Source organism: Neoarius graeffei, chromosome 10 (genome assembly GCF_027579695.1).
Source record: "Neoarius graeffei isolate fNeoGra1 chromosome 10, fNeoGra1.pri, whole genome shotgun sequence".
In the NCBI taxonomy this organism is placed as follows: Eukaryota; Metazoa; Chordata; class Actinopteri; order Siluriformes; family Ariidae; genus Neoarius; species Neoarius graeffei.
Window position 1 is genome coordinate 91,453,536 of NC_083578.1, and position 15,898 is coordinate 91,469,433.

The 15,898-nt window shown below is 43.4% G+C and overlaps 1 protein-coding gene across 1 annotated transcript in view; it reads left to right on the forward strand.

Moving 5' to 3' along the window:
- Positions 1-4,597: 4,597 nt before the first annotated feature.
- LOC132893569 (collagen alpha-2(IX) chain-like) overlaps positions 4,598-15,898 on the forward strand; it is a 33,883-nt gene continuing 22,582 nt past the window's right edge. The window contains exons 1-2 of the mRNA XM_060932763.1: positions 4,598-4,622; positions 8,524-9,019. Coding sequence (XP_060788746.1) covers positions 4,598-4,622; positions 8,524-9,019 — 521 coding nt within the window. The remainder of the gene's footprint in view (positions 4,623-8,523; positions 9,020-15,898) is intronic.

A 15,898-nucleotide genomic window follows, 5' to 3' on the forward strand; every position in this document is an offset into this window, starting at 1 on the left:
CAGTGGTGCTTGAAAGTTTGTGAACCCTTTAGAATTTTCTATATTTCTGCATAAATATGACCTAAAACATCATCAGATTTTCACACAAGTCCTAAAAGTAGATAAAGAGAACCCAGTTAAACAAATGAGACAAAAATATTATACTTGCTCATTTATTTATTGAGGAAAATGATCCAATATTACATAACTGTGAGTGGCAAAAGTATGTGAACCTCTAGGATTAGCAGTTAATTTGAAGGTGAAATTAGAGTCAGGTGTTTTCAATCAATGGGATGACAATCAGGTGTGAGTGGGCACCCTGTTTTATTTAAAGAACAGGGATCTATCAAAGTCTGATCTTCACAACACATGTTTGCGGAAGTGTATCATGGCACAAACAAAGGAGATTTCTGAGGACCTCAGAAAAAGCGTTGTTGATGCTCATCAGGCTGGAAAAGGTTACAAAACCATCACTAAAGAGTTTGGACACCACCAATCCACAGTCAGACAGATTGTGCACAAATGGAGGAAATTCAAGACCATTGTTACCCTCCCCAGGAGTGGTCGACCAACAAAGATCACTCCAAGAGCAAGGCGTGTAATAGTTGGCAAGGTCACAAAGGACCCCAGGGTAACTTCTAAGCAACTGAAGGCCTCTCTCACATTGGCTAATGTTAATGTTCATGAGTCCACCATCAGGAGAACACTGAACAACAATGGTGTGCATGGCAGGGTTGCAAGGATAAAGCCACTGCTCTCCAAAAAGAACATTGCTGCTCGTCTGCAGTTTGCTAAAGATCACGTGGACAAGCCAGAAGGCTATTGGAAAAATGTTTTGTGGATGGATGAGACCAAAATAGAACTTTTTGGTTTAAATGAGAAGCATTATATTTGGAGAAAGGAAAACACTGCATTCCAGCATAAGAACCTTATCCCATCTGTGAAACATGGTGGTGGTAGTATCATGGTTTGGGCCTGTTTTGCTGCATCTGGGCCAGGACGGCTTGCCATCATTGATGGAACAATGAATTCTGAATTATACCAGCAAATTCTAAAGGAAAATGTCAGGACATCCGTCCATGAACTGAATCTCAAGAGAAGGTGGGTCATGCAGCAAGACAATGACCCGAAGCACACAAGTCGTTCTACCAAAGAATGGTTAAAGAAGAATAAAGTGAATGTTTTGGAATGGCCAAGTCAAAGTCCTGACCTTAATCCAATGGAAATGTTGTGGAAGAACCTGAAGCGAGCAGTTCATGTGAGGAAACCCACCAACATCCCAGAGTTGAAGCTGTTCTGTACAGATGAATGGGCTAAAATTCCTCCAAGCCGGTGTGCACGACTGATCAACAGTTACCGCAAACGTTTAGCTGCAGTTATTGCTGCACAAGGGGGTCACACCAGATACTGAAAGCAAAGGTTCACATACTTTTGCCACTCACAGATATGTAATATTGGATCCTTTTCCTCAATAAATAAATGAGCAAGTATAATATTTTTGTCTCATTTGTTTAACTGGGTTCTCTTTATCTACTTTTAGGACTTGTGTGAAAATCTGATGATGTTTTAGGTCATATTTATGCAGAAATATAGAAAATTCTAAAGGGTTCACAAACTTTCAAGCACCACTGTATATCGTCAGCAAATAAACCTGTTCATCTCTTGCTATTGTGATTCCAGTCAGCCCGTCCTCTTGTCTGATTATCTGAGCAAGTGGCTCTATGAAAATCGCGAAGAGGGCCCTAGCACAACAGCCTTGTTGCGTCCCTCTGTACAGTTTAAAGGTCTCTGACAGGTGACCATTAATTTTAACTCTGGCTGATGGGTTAGTATACAATGCCTGTATGCATTTAATGAATTTATCATTGAAGCCCATCCTCTCTAGTACTTTATACAAAAAGTCCCAACTGACCCTGTCGAACGCTTTTTCGGCATCTAAGCTGATCAGGGCAGCACTTGTATGGTGTTTATTAACATGGTCTATGATATGGAGGGTGCGCCTGATGTTATCCTGTGTTTGGCGTCCTTTTACAAAGCCTGTCTGGTCTTCATGTATCAGGTCAGGCAGAAAATGCTCCAATCTTTTGGTGATAATGGACGTGAACAGTTTATAATCCACATTTAGTATTGATGTTGAGCGATATGACTCGCAGTATTCTTTATTTTTCCCTTCTTTGGGAATGACCGATATCACAGCATCCCTCCAAGATGGAGGGGCTATAGCCTTCTCAAGTGTCCAATTAAATGATTCCAATAGTACCAGGGCAAGGACTTCTTTGAATTTTTTGTACCATTCATTTGGATAACCGTCGCTCCCAGGGCTCTTATTAGTCGCCAGTCTACCTATGGCTTTATCCAATTCGTCTTTTGTAATAGGGGAGGTCAAATCTTTATTTTGCTCAGAGCCTATAGAAGGGAGGTCCAGTGAAATTAGGAATCATTTTATTTTCTCTTCGTCAACCTTCTCAGGCTGTGAATATAAGGTCTCATAGTAGTTTTTAAAGATTCAATGAATGTCTTCTGGATCATATTTTAATGAATTTGATAGGGGGTCCCTGATTTTATTAATCGAATTTGTTATTTGTTGTGTTCGAAGATGCCTTGCTAATATTCGTGTTGCCCTTGGGCCTGACTCATAGAAGGTTTGCTTCATGAACCTCAGTTTATTTTCAATTTCATCGTTCGTTAAGTTTTCTATTTGTTTTCTTATATCTTTAATCTGATTCCCTATCGTATCTTTGTCATTTTTGGGTCGTTGTTTCTCTAGTTTTTCCAATTCCTTCTCTAACTGATCGTATTTTAATCTCCCGGTTTTCCTTAGATGAGCTGTTCTTGATATTAGCTTCCCTCTCATAACTGCTTTCACTGTATCCCAAATAATAGTAGGATCGACCTGGTCATTCCTATTGTCATTTATACATTCACCAATTCCTTTTTTAATTTCTTCCACTGTGGATTTATTGTTCAAAATTCCAATATTCAACCTCCATAGTGTATTCCTTGGCTTGCTGTTTAAATGTATACTTAAGATAAACAATGTTGTGATTGGATATATCCGCTGTTCCGATTGTACACTCATGTACCCTGTGTCTGTCTACAATATTCATCAGAAAAAAGTCCAACCTAGAGTGTACTTTGTGTGTAGCTGAGTAGTGGGTGAATTCCCTATCCCTTGTATGGGCACTTCTCCACACATCAAATAAGCCTGCTTCTCTTATCAGGATATTTAAGTCTTTCGATTTTGGGGATCCATGTCTGCTTGTACTTGTGTCTAGTTGGTGGTTCAATATTGTATTCCAATCTCCCAAGCAGACAAGGATTCCTTCACTCTCAGAAACAATCAGGTCAAATAATCTTTTGAAAAAAGATCTGTCACTCTCCGGAGGAGCATAGACATTCACAAATGTGACCAGAACATTATCTATCCTGCCCTTGATTATTATGTATCTACCTTCATCATCTCTTTTTTCTTTAATCAGATCAAAGTTCAACGAATTAGATATCATTATCACAACCCCTCTTTTTCTACTATTTTTGCATGAACTATAATAGGTATTGGAGAACCCAAACTTTTTAAGTTTCTCATGTTCTGGTTTCGACATGTGTGTCTCTTGTAAAAATATTATTTGGGATTTATCTCTCCTCATTTTCACTAGCACCCTCCTCCTCTTGACCAGGTTACTCAGGCCGTTAACATTCAGAGATGCTATTTTCAGATTATGTGACATTATTACTCAAACATAGGAAAATGTAGATGGCTTCATAATAGTGTTGCCCCCCAGATAACACAGTAAAACAAGAACAAAGACAGAACAAGGTCAACTGAACATAATAAAAAACAGACCTCCAAACAGGGAGGAAAAAACTCCTCACTGAGACCCCGTTGGTGGGTCGAAGGTAGATCCTATGACTAAGATAGGGCCCTATGCATAGGGTGGCTAGGACTAACCCTACCATCCTAAAGTCCAATGTAAGCTAATGAAAATGAAGTTGCCACTCCCAGACATTTATTGACAATAAGCCAAAATAGAGCCTGATATTAGTCCAGTTCAAATCTTGTATTGCAGTCTCGTAATGGCAGTGATCTTACCAGCTTGTGATGATTTCTAATTCTTCATTTTACCTCCCTTGCGCTGGTGATCTGAGCAGGTGATGGCCTCTGAGCAGTAATATCACTCTGGTAACTCTGAAGTTTATACCGCGCCCTCCGGGTGACGTCGTCCTCTGCCTCGCGATGTCCCGTTGCTTTCTGCCACGACCCCGGCAGCTCTCCCAGGCGCGCTCCCCAGTCAGTCTCCCCCTTGGCTGGCGTCGCGTCTTCCACCATGATTCCACGTCTCCTCAGCTCCACTCTCGCTTCCTCTGCGCTGTTGTAAAGTCGGGCTCCCGTCTCCCAGTGGATGCGCATGCTTACATATGGTGTTTGGAAATGGACTCCTTTTCACTTTCAGAGCCTTTTTGACCCTGTTGTATTCTTTGTGTTTCTTGACCACCTCTGCAGTGTAGTCATGATCAAAATAAAGAATCTTGTTATTCAGCTGGATCCTCGCCTTCTTGTTTTTTTTTCGACGCCTCTTTTGAAACACATTCTTTGGTTGCGAACTCCTGGAAGTTTATTATGAATGCTCTCAGGGGTTTCTCAGGTGCGGGTCTGTGTGCGCCGGTTCTGTGTTCACATTATATGTTTAACTCCATGTCGCCCGGGATCGGTAGCTTGCTCCGGATGAGCGCCTCAACAAACTCTAGCACCGAGTCCTCTCCCTCCTCTCCTTCTGCTACTCCAAAAATACGGATGTTATTGCGTCTGGAGCGGACTCTAGATCGTTTAACTTATCTTGCAGGGCTTTTTGCTGTTTCAAGCAAGAGCTCAGGGCCACGGTCGTTTCAGCTGCCCATCTCTCGACTGTTTCCACCCTGGACTTTGCTTCTTCCACCCGATTCAATAGGTTGCATATTTTTGCCCCGAACACATCCAGTTTACCGTTGATTTCTTGTCCAAGATGGGTGATTTCTTGTCGCAGCGTGTTATCACCTTTTAGGTCTGTTTTGAGATCGTTAATCACCTTAATTATGTCTACGGGTGCCATGGCAACTTGGTCCACTTTGCCAATGCTGTCTCTGGCTGTCATCGTGTTTTCCTGTTTTATAGAGATCTTGCAGTCACGTGACCGGAAAGTACACAGCCGCCATCTTGTCGGTAAAAAACACAGCTGAATACTGCTGCACTCGTGTACAGAATGGATCAATTTCAACCGACAGGCTACACAGCTCATTTTTCTAATGAACAGATAACTAGATATATGTCTAAAATAAACGATCTACAGATTAGTGACCCTTATGGCTTACCAGACGTAGTTTTCACGACCGTGTCAGTGGATATGGAACTGCTAGAGGTGGAATACCCAGATGTGTATAATTACCTCATTAACTTTTCCTCGCTGTTCAGTGGTGAAGCACTGCATGCTTACAAATCTCTGGACAGTTATCTTTACAGAAATTCAGGATTTGTCAGCGACTCAGATGTGGCATCTTGTAAACAAGAAAATAATCCTCATTGGACAGGTAAGTCACTTAAGTATTGAGTATAGCACTGACCAGCCGATTATAGAATAGAATACAATAAGGTAATTCCAGCTGTAATTCCAAATCGTTCGTCTTGTTTACCATGGATCTGGCGTTGGAGAAGTAGAGGCTTGGCAGTGGAGAGTTGAGTGGCTGTTTTCTGAGCTTAGTCAACAGGCCGGCTCTGCAGCCTCACTTTTGCTTCCGCTCCCGGCACCGCCTCCTTCGCTTTGCTTCCGATAACAATCCACAGAGACCCCGCTGGTCTCGCTATCTCGTCCGGAATGTTGTGCATGCGATGGAAATCGCTACAAACCGTCATTTTCTGCTGGAAACCAATGTCCAGTAAGTCCATACGGTTGTAGTGGATATTGAAGTCCGGTACAGACGAACAACATGCAAAAATACACACAAAAAACGTGCACAGGTAGGGAGAGCTTGTAGCCGCAGCCGTTGTAGTAGAATTGTATGTAGGTGTAATTAATGATTATGGATATGTAGATTGGTATCAAATGATCACTGTTTAATAATTACATGAAATCAGTCTCATTAAATTTGAAGGTTAATAGTTAAAATGAATCAATCCCATTGAATCGTTTAATTTGACTCATTTGAATTGAATCATACCATAGAATCAGTCTCATTTGAATCGTGTGAAGTGAATCATTCAATGAATCGAGTCAGTGAATCAAATCAGGGAATCATTTAGTGAATCAAGTGAATCATTTAGTGAATCAATTGAAGAATTGTTTAAAATTTGATAATTCAAAGTTTATCACTTACCAAACTGCATCTAATTAATTATTCATACACCTTAGGAGTTCTTTTACGACGTGGGTGACTTCAAGTATTTAGAACAACAGACAATGACACAATTTCAATAATAATGGAGTTTATTATTAAAAAGATAATAACAATTCTAATAAAAAGAAAAGGAAAAATTTGAACAATCTAATAGCAGCAGAATTGAAATCTTCTGTAAACAGAGTGTGTGTGTGTGTGTGTGTGTGTGTGTGTGTGTGTGTGTGTGTGTGTGTGAGAAAAGAGAGAGACCTTGGCTCTCTCTCGAAGTTGGAATGTGTCCGTACCAGGACGTGCTATCTGCAATCTTGGAGGAGGGGAATCCTCAAAGTTTAGTGAGCACGTGTGTGTAAAAGCAGTTTTAGCTTGTGAGCTAACTGAACAAAAGAATTTCTAACTAGCCATGTGCTTCCAGGCCTAGTGTGTAAAAGCTGAAGGCTTTAATTAAAATTAAACATTCAAACAGTCATCTGTAGTTTATATGGCTTTAAATGTAAACAGGATAATTGCTACCAAGGTTGAATTAAACTTAGGACTTATGATATTTAATTCAAAGATGAGATACAGGACCACGTGTTCAAAACTTAGTGTGTGGAGGCAGGGCCCACATCTGCTCCTTGGAGAACAAAGGAGCTGGCTCTGCTATCTAAAACACGTGTGAGGCCCAGTGGAAGGAAAACTTTTCCAGCCAGCCAACTCTCTTAACTTCCTAGTATTACCCGAGTTACTGAAATCTTAATGAGATCAGAATATGAGTGAGTAATGAATTTAGGATGTTAAAAGGAGAGAGAGAGAGAGAGAGAGAGCATGCAACTTATGGATTAACCAATTTTTAAATCAACAAACAAATGATAGAGAACCAAAATTCAGTGTATACACTTCATTTAACCTCATACAACTTCACATTAAGTGAATAGAATAATTAATTCCTAAGACTTAAACTTCTGTTTGCTCAATGCCTTCTTACTGCAGAGGAAGTTTGTCTTCTGTCGGAAGTTGGAAGCTTGAGGAAGTTGCGCGCGCTTCCTGAGGTCAGAAGTCTTCGGTGAGGGAGAGAGAAGTTCTGAAGCTTTCTTTGGTGATCTTCGTAGTTGATAAGACAAAGTCTTTGTTCAACACCGTGCACGGATTTAAAAGAAAGAGAAGAGAAGAGCTCTTTAGAAAACTGCCTTTGCTCGCAGCTGCGTACGCGTTAAAAGACAAGTAATACTTGCAAACCGGTTAATAACTCGCTTGAGTTGATAATCGCGTGTTTCTGAAATCTAACTTGATCAGAGTTAGATAAAGGAGGAAATGCGCGGTTCAGACGTCTGATGGTGAGTTCTCTTTTTAGGTCAGTCTCGGTTAGAGTCCGACACGAAAGAGCCAAGATGGCTGTGTTCCAAGTCCTTTTGTTGAAACCTGAGGAATGTGTACGTGATCCCGCCCAGGCGTGACGTAGTCAACGCGGAAGTTGCCTGGGAGTTGTAGTTCTGACACCAAGATGGCGGCATGATACCTACATGTATATAGTAGGGTTTTCCAGAAGAAAAGGTAGAAGTAGAACCAGAAGTAGAAGTAGAAGGCGGAAATATGGCGTTTGACCGACAAGATGGCGTCTGTCACAATCTGGATTGGCTGTGATGTCACATGCAAGTGCTCCATAGGCTCTCTTTCATCGGCTCTTTGGCTTCTAAGTGATCTTCCCCAATCCATCTATCTTTTTTTATTGACCAATACTGAGTTTTGAGTTAGTTTGGGTGTAAATTGCGATTTGTCTGGGGGAGCGATCTCACCATGCATCTACCTACTCCATGTGCTAACCCGGAAGTCCCTTCCATCACATTTTCAGCTCAGTTATAATTTCTTACCCGAGTGAAACAGGAGTTTAATATTTCAGAACTCTGCACTGTACTAGCTAACATGTTAACAAGCCAGCTAGTTAGCAATCTGATGTGTGTCTAAAGTGGATTAAGAATGTCTCCAATATTTTTTACTGAACTATGATGCAGTTTCTGCCAGAATTTTGCTTCATGGTTAGCGCACTAGAGAGTGATTAGCACAGCAATTAACAAACAGACACTGCTCTGTAAAGTGTAGGAAGAAAAATGAGTCCTGTTGTGCTGTACATTGGTGAAGTGCACTTCATAGTATTTTGGGGATGTTGATGAAAGATTTAGCTGCTGTCACTGTGTCGCACAGCGCCTCCTAAAGGCCTGGAGTTAGAGTTTGGCTCAAGTTCAGACTCTGAAAGCGATGAAGACGTGAAGGAAGACGAGATCGATACTGATCCTGCAGAATCAGACAGTGTGCCCAGGATAAACACGACCTCACTGAGTCACCAGAACTGCAAAGTACTTGAATGGACAAGGGTCAAAGGTCAACCCCAGGTGGAACACTTGGTTCCTCCACAGCCATCAGCATCAACTATAATTCCTGAAGATGGGAAATCAATTTCAGAAGCTTCGTGCAGCGATGTCGTGATTCAGGAAAGTGTGACAGCAAAGAACATCTCATCAGCCACTGCCATGGAAACCAGCCATGACATCACTCTGGCTAATAAAGGTATGCCATCAGGGGCCACGCAGCCAAGTACAGAAGAGATGGATGACAAAATATCTCACCAGCCAGACATGGCATCAGCTAAAGTGGACAAGATCATAGAGGAGATTAAAAGAAATGAGAGTTTTATTTTACCGTAACGGAAAAGATGTGATCCGAGTCCTGAAGTCTGTCCAAACAGAATCTGAGGAGAACCAGATAAGGATCAGGATGATAACTCCATCATTATTCTTCACTCAGAGACTCCACTCTCTGTGTGTGTGTGTGTGTGTGTGTGTGTGTGTGTGTGTGTGTGTGTTCAGTAAAGTACTGAGTGATGGAGTGGTGTGATGAAGCAGACTTACTGTTTCCACCCTAAAGTTGATTATTTTCCTATAACATCATGTCCTCAAGTGTTGTCTTCCACTTACAACAGTTAAAGAATTAGATTACATAGAACTTTATTGAGTCCAAAGACATGCAGGTTAGGTTAACTGGTGACTCTAAATTGAGCGTAGGTGTGAATGTGAGTGTGAATGGTTGTCTGTGTCTATGTGTCAGCCCTGTGATGACCTGGCGACTTGTCCAGGGTGAACCCCGCCTTTCGCCCGTAGTCAGCTGGGATAGGCTCCAGCTTGCCTGCGACCCTGTAGAAGAGGATAAAGCGGCTACAGATGATGAGATGAGAACTTTATTGATCCCTTTGGGAGGGTTCCCTCAGGGAAATTAAAATTCCAGCAGCGTCATTACAGGATAAACAAAGAATAGAAAATGGAGAAAACTTCTAGATAAATTAAATATTTACATATACAAATATAAAAAATAAGATATGAAAAAAGTCTAGCAGGAGAGGTATTGCACATTATATTGCACGTTTATATTGCACATTGTCCAGTATTGCTTTTTGTCAGGCTAGGCTACTGCTCTTTCCCGTCCTCTGTCCTCCTGTTACCCCTCCTCCCCCCCAGAGAGGAGTTGTACAGTCTGATGGTGTGAGGGACAAAGGAGTTTTTGAGTCTGTTCATCCTGCACTTGGGAAGGAGCATTCTGTCACTGAACAGACTCCTCTGGTTGCTGATGACGGTGTGCAGAGGGTGACTAGCATCATCCATGATGTTCAATAGTTTATCCATAGTCCTCTTTTCTGCCACCATCACCAGAGAGTCCAGCTTCATGCCGACCACAGAGCCGGCCCGCCTGATCAGTTTGTCCAGCCTGGATGTGTCCTTCTTGGATGTGCTGCCCCCCCAGCACACCACGGTGTAAAACAGGACACTGGCAACCACAGACTGATAGAACATCCACAGGAGTTTCCTGCAGATGTTAAAGAACTCCAGCCTCCTCAGGAAGTACAGCCTGCTCTGTACCTTCCTGTACAGGTGGTTGGTGTTGCAAGTCCAGTCCAGCTTGCTGTCTAGCCACAGCCCGAGGTACTTGTAGGAATCCACAGCCTCCACCTCGACTCCCTCTATCAGAACTGGTCGTGACCTTGGTCTGGACCTCCCAAAGTCAATGACCAGCTCCTTGGTCTTCGAGGTGTTGAGCTGCAGATGGTTCCTGTTGCACCAAATGGCAAAGTCCCTCATCAGCCTCCTATACTCCTCCTCTGTCGTCCCTGATACACCCCACTATAGCTGTGTCATCGGCGAACTTCTGAATGTGACACAGATCTGAGTTGTAGCAGAAGTCCGCGATGTACAGGGTGAAGAGAAGAGGGGCCAGCACCGTGCCCTGGGGTGCTCCGGTGCTGCTAATTACAGTATCAGAGATGATGTCCTTCAGCCTGATGTACTGCGGCCTGTCAGTGAGGTAGCTGGAGATCCAGCTGACCAGGCAGGGGTCCACTCACATCCTGTTCAGTTTGTCCTGAAGCATAAGGGGCGGGATGGTGTTGAAGGCACTCGAGAAGTCCTCACTGTGCCATTTCCCTTATCCAGATGCGAGTGGGCTTGGTGTAGCAGGTAGAGGATGGCGTCTTCCACACCAACACCTGCCCGGTATGCAAACTGCAGACAGTCCTGGGCGTGTTGCACCTGGGGTCTGAGGAGGCTGAGGAAGAGCCGCTTCAACGTCTTCATCAGATGTGAAGTGAGTGCCACCGGCTCACTGGGCCGATTCTTTTTGGGAACTGGAACGATGCATGATGTCTTCCAGAGGGTGGGCACTCTCCCCAGCTGCAGGCTGAGGTTGAAGATGCATTGGAGTGGTTCACCCAGTTCAGCAGCACAGGTCTTCAGTAGTCAGGGACACACCTTGTCCGGGCCTGCTGCTTTCCTGGGGTGAAGCTTCCTCAGTTGACCTCTGACCTGGTCTGCAGTGATGCATGGAGGAGTCTGTGTTGAGGTGGGGGAGGAGTAGGAGGAGGGGTCTGCTGCGATGACTGGGGGGGAGGTGTGTTGAGGGAAGAAGGAGAGATGCTGCAGTGGGGGGAGGGTGGGGGGGACGTGGACTGGTTGAACTGGTTGAAAAAGTCATTCAGCTCGTTCACCCTCTCCACTGTTCCCCCTACAACTCTGGTCTTTGTGTTGTGGCCTGTGATGGTTTTCATACCTTCCCAGACCTCCCTCATGCTGTTCTCCTTCAGCTTCTGCTCCATCTTTCTCCTGTAGCTGTCCTTAACTTCCCTCATGCAGCGTTTCACCTCCTGCTGTGCTGCTTTCACCGCCTCCCTGTACCTGCTCCTGAAGGCGGCCTTCTTCCTGTTGAGGACAGCTTTGACTTCCTGTGTTACCCATGGCTTGTTATTAGGGTAACACCGTACAGTCTTAGCAGGGGAAACCATGTCTGCACAAAAGTTGAGGTAATCCGTCAGACAGTGTGTCAGCCCCTCTATGTCCTCACAGTGTGGGCTAAGCAGCACATCCCAGTCCATGGTGTCATAACAGTCTCTGAGGGCATTTTCCATTTCAGTGGACCACCTCCTGATGGAGCTAGTTGTTGCAGGCTGCCTTTGGACCAGGGGGGTGTACTTCGGCTGTAAACGAACCAGGTTGTGGTCAGACTTCCTTAGTGGGGGGAGGGGTGTGACTAAATTTTATCTGCTTATAGTTACATTTAAAAGTGTGAAATGTTATGTTCTCACTATAAAACTATAAAAATGGACTATTTAACAAATAAAAACCTCAAAGAAACTCTGAATGATCCCAAAGAACCACAACCTTATGCTGATCCTCTAAATCATCCTCAATACTGTTCATTTCTGATGCTTTAGCCACACCCACCCTGAGAGATCAGCATTTCATTGGTCTACCAGGAACCACAGGACTGTGGGTATTACACACACGCGCACACACACTAATCAGGCCCATGCAATTACTGCCCACCAATGGGCATGGCTTAATATTCCAACAAGCACACTTGACTGACAGCCCTCTGACTGAAACTCCACTTTCTATGCGATGCTAAAGCAGAGAATCTGAACTCTTAACACAATAGAGGTTCCATCTCGCACCTTTAAGACTCTTTTCTTTGAAGAAAATCTTTATAGTGTGCACACAGAACCCTACAATAGATTGTTCCATGAGTAACATCTTTTTGGGGCCAATCTCCCAAATTATTATACAAGCCCAATTCCAAAAAAGTTGGGACAGGGGCATGTTTACTGCTGTGTTACATCACCTTTTCTTTTAATAGCATGTTAAAACTGTTAACAGTTAAAGCTGTTAACAGAACTGAGAACACTCACTTTCAAAACTTTTACAATTAAATTCTTTCCTGCTGTTGCTTGATATATGACTTCAGTTGCTCAACAGTCCGGGGCACTGTTGTTGTATTTTGTGCTTCATAATGCACCACACATTTTCAATGGGAGGCAGGCAGGCCAGTTTAGCACCTGCACTCTAACTACAAAGCCATATGCTGTTGTAACACATGCAGAATGTGGCTTGGTGTTGTCTTACTGGAATAAACAGGGACATCCCTGAAAAAGGCATCGTCTGGATGGGAGCATGTTGCTCCAAAACCTGTATGAACATGTCAGCATTAATGGAGCCTTCACAGATGTGTAAGTTACCCCTGCCATGGGCACTAACACCCCCCCCCAACCATCACAGATGCTTTCTTTTGAACTCTGTGCTGGTAACGATCTGGATGGTCCTTTTCCTCTTTAACCCAGAGGACATGTCCATAATTTCCAAAAACAGTGTGAAAAGTGGATTCATCAGACCACAGCACACTTTTCTGCTTTGTGTCTCAGATGAGCTCAGGCCCAGAGAATTCGGCACCATTTCTGGATGTTGTTAATATTTGGCTTTCGCTTTGCATGGTAGATGCAATGATGAACTGTGTTTCCTGACAACGATTTTTTGAAGTGTTCCTGAGCCCATGTAGTAGTGTCCCTTATACAGCAGTGCTGCCTGAGAGGTCGAAGGTCACAGGCGTTCAGTGTTGGTTTTTGGTCTTGCTCCTTACATGCTGAGACTTCTCTGGATTTTCTGAATCTTTTGACGATTTTATGATTGTCAATGATGAAATCCCTAAATTCCTTGCAATTGTACATATAGAAACATTGTTCTTAAACTCTCAGACTATTTGCCCATGCAGTTTTCACAAAGTGCTGAACCTCGCCCCATCCTTTCTTATGAAAGTCTGAGCCTTTCCAATTACCAATGAACTTGTTCACCTGTAGAACGTTCCAGAAAGGTGTTTTATCACTCCACAACTTTCCCAGTCTTTTGTTGACCCTGTCCAAACTTTATTAGAACGTGTTGCAGGCATCAAATTCAAAATGAGTGTATGTGTAACTCGTGTACACACATCCATCCATCCATTATCTGTAACCGCTTATCCTGTGCAGGGTCGCGGGCGGGCTGAAGCCTATCCCAGCTGACTATGGATGAGAGGTGAGGTACACCCTGGACAAGTTGCCAGATCATCACAGGTCTGACACATACAGTGGTGCTTGAAAGTTTGTGAACCCTTTAGAATTTTCTGTATTTCTGCATAAATATGACCTAAAACATCATCAGATTTTCACACAAGTCCGAAAAGTAGATAAAGAGAACCCAGTTAAACAAAGGAGATAAAAATATTATACTTGGTCATTTATTTATTGAGGAAAATGATCCAGTATTACATATGTGAGTGGCAAAAGTATGTGAACCTCTAGGATTAACAGTTAATTTGAAGGTGAAATTAGAGTCAGGTGTTTTCAATCAATGGGATGACAATCAGGTGTGAGTGGGCACCCTGTTTTATTTAAAGAACAGGGATCTATCAAAGTCTGATCTTCACAATACGTTTGTGGAAGTGTATCATGGCACGAACAAAGGAGATTTCTGAGGACCTCAGAAAAAATGTTGTTGATGCTGATGTTGATGTTGTTGAGGCTGGAAAAGGTTATAAAACCATCTCTAAAGAGTTTGGACTCCACCAATCCACAGTCAGACAGATTGTATACCGTGGCAGCGGGGGTGTGGTCAAGCGTCGGTCTGTGACCGGAGGGTGGAGTCAGGGAAGGTAAGTGGCAGAATCACTGCACCTGATGTTGGTTAATTTGTGTTTGTGTGTCTTCCCCAGTGACCGCGCCCTATATGAAGAGAGAGAGAGCCAAGGAAGGAAGCTCTCTCCCCAACCAGACAACTGGTGTGTGTGTGTGCGCGTGCATGACTAGATAGTTGACAACGTCTGAAAAGACTAAAATAAAGAGTTTGTGGAACTTAATTCTGGCCTGCCATCTTTCTATGCTCCACCCACATGAACTGCTACATATACAAATGGAGGAAAATCAAGGCCATTGTTACCGTCCCCAGAAGTGGTCGACCAACAAAGATCACTCCAAGAGCAAGGCGTGTAATAGTCGGCAAGGTCACCAAGGACCCCAGGGTAACCTCTAAGCAACTGAAGGCCTCTCTCACATTGGCTAATGTTAATGAGTCCACCATCAGAAGAACACTGAACAACAATGGTGTGCATGGCAAGGTTACAAGGAGAAAGCCACTGCTCTTCAAAAAGAACATTGCTGCTCGTCTGCAATTTGCTAAAGATCACGTGGACAAGCCAGAAGGCTATTGGAAAAATGTTTTGTGGACGGATGAGACCAAAATAGAACTTTTTGGTTTAAATGAGAAGCGTTATGTTTGGAGAAAGGAAAACACTGCATTCCAGCATAAGAACCTTATCCCATCTGTGAAACATGGTGGTGGTAGTATCATGGTTTGGGCTTGTTTTGCTGCATCTAGGCTAGGACTGCTTGCCATCATTGATGTAACAATGAATTCTGAATTACACCAGCAAATTCTAAAGGAAAATGTCAGGACATCTGTCCATGAACTGAATCTCAAGAGAAGGTGGGTCATGCAGCAAGACAACGACCCTAAACACACAAGTCATTCTACCAAAGAATTGTTAAAGAAGAATAATGTTTTGGAATGGCCAAGTGAAAGTCCTGACCTTAATCCAATGGAAATGTTGTGGAAGGACCTGAAGCGAGCAGTTCATGTGAGGAAACCCACCAACATCCCAGAGTTGAAGCTGTTCTGTACGGAGGAACGGGCTAAAATTCCTCCAAGCCGGTGTGCAGGACTGATCAACAGTTACCGCAAACGTTTAGTTGCAGTTATTGCTGCACAAGGGGGTCACACCAGGTACTGAAAGCAAAGGTTCACATACTTTTGCCACTCACAGATATAATAATAATAATAATAATAAGTTAGATTTATATAGCGCCTTTCAAGAAACCCAAGGACGCTTTACAATTATAGACAAGGAAAAAAAAAAAAAAGAAAAGAAAAATAATAATAATTAAATAAAAAGTCCACCAAGTAGGGGTCAGGATGTAATTCCCGTGGTGTAGCACCCACAGTCCCACCAAAAGGCGCATGAAAACGAGTCCCACATCTCCAGCACAGCCGCCGTGACGCCGTCAGCAACATCGCTCGAACACCACGCCATGGATCCACAAAGCGAGCACAGAAGCTCCGCCACGCAGAGTGCTGGTGTGTCCCAAACCTCCTGCACAGCCGCCGCGACGCCACCGAGCAACATCGCCTGGAACATCACGCCAAGCACTAAAGCGCAGAGCGCTGGACAACCACGA